General features: G+C 49.2%; 1 protein-coding gene across 1 annotated transcript; it reads left to right on the forward strand.

Moving 5' to 3' along the window:
• Nucleotides 1–1,443: 1,443 nt before the first annotated feature.
• Nucleotides 1,444–4,082, forward strand: CDV56_100415 (fungal specific transcription factor domain-containing protein; the record flags this gene model as incomplete). Its single annotated transcript, XM_026754034.1, has 3 exons — nt 1,444–2,139; nt 2,188–3,223; nt 3,550–4,082. 3 exons carry the CDS (start codon nt 1,444–1,446, stop codon nt 4,080–4,082), a joined length of 2,265 nt encoding a protein of 754 aa, XP_026609607.1.
• Between the last annotated feature and the right edge of the window lie 449 nt (nt 4,083–4,531).

A 4,531-nucleotide genomic window follows, 5' to 3' on the forward strand; every position in this document is an offset into this window, starting at 1 on the left:
TGCATCGTCAGGCTACCTGGTCGGTAGGCCTCAGGCAAGTATCGGATATAGTCCAGGGACTATATCACCCCTTCCCAAAGTAGTTGACTAGCAGAGAACAGCAGAGACGGATCCCAGGGTGTGACAACAGCATGAAGTTCGCATCAAGAATGCCCGGGCCAAAGAGAAGATCTTTGTTTCCGTCAGTGACGCTGAGACTCAGTCAAATTTCTTCCTCTAGCATATGTGGATCGTACACTGGCCGTAGTGACTGGAGCCAAAATTGGAAATGGATATCTAGTCTACTTTTCCGATGTCAATGGGGAGGATGGCTCAGATAAGGCCATCTTGTCCCTCTGCGGCCTCTAGGGTTGACTGTGATAGTTCGCGAGTATGGAGATGTTGGTGCCTCATTCTGCGGAATTCTCATGGATGTTCAGCCTTCCTCTCAATTTATCACAGGGACCGACCTCACCAGCGAGTGAAAGAGTTTGTTGGCAGGGGTTCTCCAGGGAAGAATTTCAATAACTAAACTTCTACTGCATACATGATCATCAACTTAGTTGGGAATGGAATTGGCATTGTGAAGAGCTGCGTTCATTATTTGCCGACGTAGCAATGCGAGCATTGGCAGTCTAGTTAACTACCATAGCTGCTTTGGCGTTGTTCCTCCCTTCACCTGCCTCCCCCTTCACTTGGTCCATGGTCCGCGAGTTATTCTACAGGGGGTAACTGGACAAGCTCGGATCCCTTGGGTTGATGTGACTCGGCAAAACGCTCGGCTTGTGCTCGCCCGCCATCAGTCTATGCGGTTATTACCATATGACGGCGCTGTTCGTTCCATAATTGCGCAGTACAACGTAGTGGTGCCGAGGCGTATACCGCGGGAGCCTGATTATGGGACCTCGATTACCACGGGGCAACCGGTGGGCGGCGGATCTGTGAAATAGCTTCTTGAGTAAGCGTTGCTGCTTCTGGCCTAAAGCTTCGAATATCTTGTACTGAGGGGGCTCTGGGAGTTCGTTTGTTTTCGGCCGAACTCGGCCGAACTCGACCGAGTTAAGCCCAACGTCCCTTAGCGGAAAATGAGTGAGAAATACTTTCCTGAGTTGAATGTTTGAAACACCCAACAATATCGCAATCTAAACATAAAGAAAGAATTTTGAGCAATCCGATGCCAGAAGAACGCCGGCGCAAAAGAGTCCGCAAAGGGACGAAGAGTTGTTGGGAGTGTAAGCACCCCACCCCGCCACAAAGCGTGCATCTGACAACGTACAATATGCAGGTAAGCGGCGAAAGGTGAAGTGTATTCCATCTCCGGAATCCTCAATTTGCTCTGGTTGTCTAGAAAGAAGCACTTCATGCATCGGTCAAGAGTATGTGGATGACCATCAGACATACCATGCGGAGGAATCAGCTTTGGCTCGCCGTGTGGCCAGAATAGAATCATTACTCGAAACCTTGATGGACAGAATTCCCGACTGCGGAGCTAGTGGCTTGATTCCTTCAGCTATCGAGCGAAGCGTGAACGATTCACGATCCTTCTTTCCACCATGGGCAATTCCTTCGAGGGCGCAGAGTGACGTTGGGTCTCCGACTGAAAGACTCGAGAATCTACGCCAACAACTTGCCACAATGCTGCCTTGCCAGAGAGATGTGGATTGCCTACTTTCATCAAGTCACGGATGGTGGCTTGTTCAGCAACATATGATGGCGCATCTACCAGACTCAGTTGACAACGACGCTCACATGGTTTTCAATGTCAGCGCTATCTCAAAGAAACATCCCATCATGATCGCGAGACTACTTTTTTGTGTTGCAATCTGCATTCAGCAGCTCCCACCTGACATGGATATGCAAACAATCCAGACTACAACATCACTCCGAGAAATGATGAGCAGTATCATTGAGTTCCTAAACCAAAAAGTCACCTCTGATGATGAGATGATTGGAAATTTTGAAGGGGTCGAATGTCTGGCCCTCCAGGGAATATACGAGGTTAATGCGGGCAACCTTCGGAGATCATGGCTTTGCTATCGAAAGGCCATCACGATAGCTCAACTACTGGGTCTACACCGAATGTATGTTCAAACAGACTGGAAAAGCCAGGAGCTGGCTTTGGCTAGGCGACGTCATTTATGGTGTCAAGTCTCGAGAGGAGTAAGCTGCTTACCTCATTCCATGCCGGTTCATGCTGAGACTGATTAGGAACGTTACCTGTCCGTCATACTCGGCGTACCGTCGGCAACGGGCCCGGGAGCTCTCCCTTTCGACGACGACGCTGCGTGGCTTTCTCCAGAAGACATTTACCACAAGCATTTATATCACATAGCCGGTCTCATACTCGCGCGCAACCAAGAAACTTCTACTCATTCCTTTTCAACCACTCAGAGAATTGGTGAACAACTTGATTCACTAGCAGAGCAAATGCCGTCACCCTGGTGGGAAGTCCCTACCAACATCCTCAATAACCGCACAAAGGAGGCTTCTGTTCAATTCGAGCGAGTCATGTGCCAAATATGGCATTTCGAGCTAGCAGTACTACTGCACCTACCCTTCATGCTACTTGGGGCGACTGATCGTCGATACGAATATTCGCGTACCTCTTGTTTGGATGCTAGCCGAAACTTGATTAAGAGATGGCTCGCCATTCGTGCGAGCCAGAGGAATTTCTACTTTTCAAATCTGCTCGAATTCGAGGTGTTCACGGCGGCAACCACTCTCCTGTTAGGATTGCTGGGCCCGCATAGGAGCACGGACCCTGACGCCCTACAAGTTAGAACGGATGATGCTGAGCTTGTAGAGACGGTTGTTCAGAATTTTGAAAGACTCAAGCAACATGGCTCAGGAATGTCGGTTGGAGATCAGAGTATTTCGGTCATACGTACACTCCAAAGCTTCCTCCAGGGACGGCACATCTCTGGGAACTTGCGCCTTGAGATTCCATTCTTTGGGACTATCAAAATTGCACGTAGCGGTGCCGTGGAAGCGCTGGAAGGGGAGAGAGTTTTGGGGGCAAATGCGCCCCGAAACATTTTGTTCCATCGACCTACCCAATTGGCTACGTCTCCTTCCGTTACTGGACCGGAACCTTCTGTCGGACGACAGGAGCCGCAGGCAAAGGTGGTGAATACAGGGAGCTACGCTGGCAAGGAAATGGGGAGTCAGGATACCGCCTTGCGGTTTTCTGATGGTCATCTTCAGTTTTCCGAGACCTCAGACATCCCGGGAATTCTTGACGGCAGTGAGTGGCCATGGCAAGAAGGCAATATACTATTCTTTGACAGCTTGGTGAATGCAGATTTGGGGGGTGATTGGACGCTCTAATGGGAGGCCCAAGACTCGAAGTTGAGGGTACCTACTAAAGTCAAATTGGTCTCGGGCCATGATGTATCTAGGTTTTATTCTTTTATTGATTCAGATGATCACCCTGGGTACAGGTAGTGTCGATTTCCCGTAGGCGCAGTTAATCTATCTCATAACCGGCCGAACTCACCCGACGTATACGGAGGAACGTCGGAGGAAGACTGTTTTAATGTGCTTACTGGTACCTGAAGCGTCGCATATAAGAACCTCCTTCCTACGTACGGTTGACCAGATCAACCAAACATTTCCAACTGGAGCACATACCACCCAACAATCGTTCCTCTCGTACCCAGTACCAAAAGAAGATCATGGCCCTCAAGACAGACACTGCCAGTATCCTCGCCGCCGCCGAGACTCATATTCTCTCTTATTGCGCCGACCTCACTTCGCCCATCTTCAAAACCTCATCCGAGCGCGCTGCTAAAATGGCCACCTACTATCTACCAACCATCTCTTTCTTCACTGAAGGAACCATCACTCAACTATCCGATCGATCGCTCTACGTGCAACTGATTGCAGGTCCATTGGACAAGTTGGGCGGCCTTCCTGAAGTGAAAGGCCACAAAGTCGAGGCGGTTGGCGAAAACAGCGCGATTATATGGCTCGTGTTGGAGGTGAAGGGAATTGAGATTTCGAACGTCTATTTCTTCCGGAAAATGGAGGATGGAGCCGAAGGGTTCGAGGGAGGTATCTTTGATGGGGAAATTTGGATGTTGAAGCAACTGGCGAAGGAGTAAATGCTGTACGTACTATGACGACTCACATGTGTGGGTGCTTGATGCCTGGTGTTGCAGCAGGCATCCCTCATGTATTTAGATCGTCTCTCGTTCTCTCGCACTCTCTCCTTCTTCCCTTCCCCATGCTTAGTTGTTTCGTCATATGCTACTACGTTGATATTGTCTCTTCGTACCTGAGCGTAACACTCCGGACTTCGTAAGCAACCACAGCATCTCTAGAGCTACCGCTGAAATTGGTCCCATCTATACCTATGCCCGTTTGGCTTAGGTGCGTTGGAGCTGTAGAATCTAAGGAGCTGGTATTTTCCTCATCATCCTCGTCGGAATCGACATCAGACGATTCATCTACATCAACGCAATCTTGGTACACTGAAGTTTCAGAGTCCAATCTGTTTCGCTAATATTAAGCACAAGTTTAGCATATATCTCAACATGTAATAAAATTATCA

This window comes from Aspergillus thermomutatus (assembly GCF_002237265.1).
Source record: "Aspergillus thermomutatus strain HMR AF 39 chromosome Unknown NODE_466, whole genome shotgun sequence".
NCBI lineage: Eukaryota > Fungi > Ascomycota > Eurotiomycetes > Eurotiales > Aspergillaceae > Aspergillus > Aspergillus thermomutatus.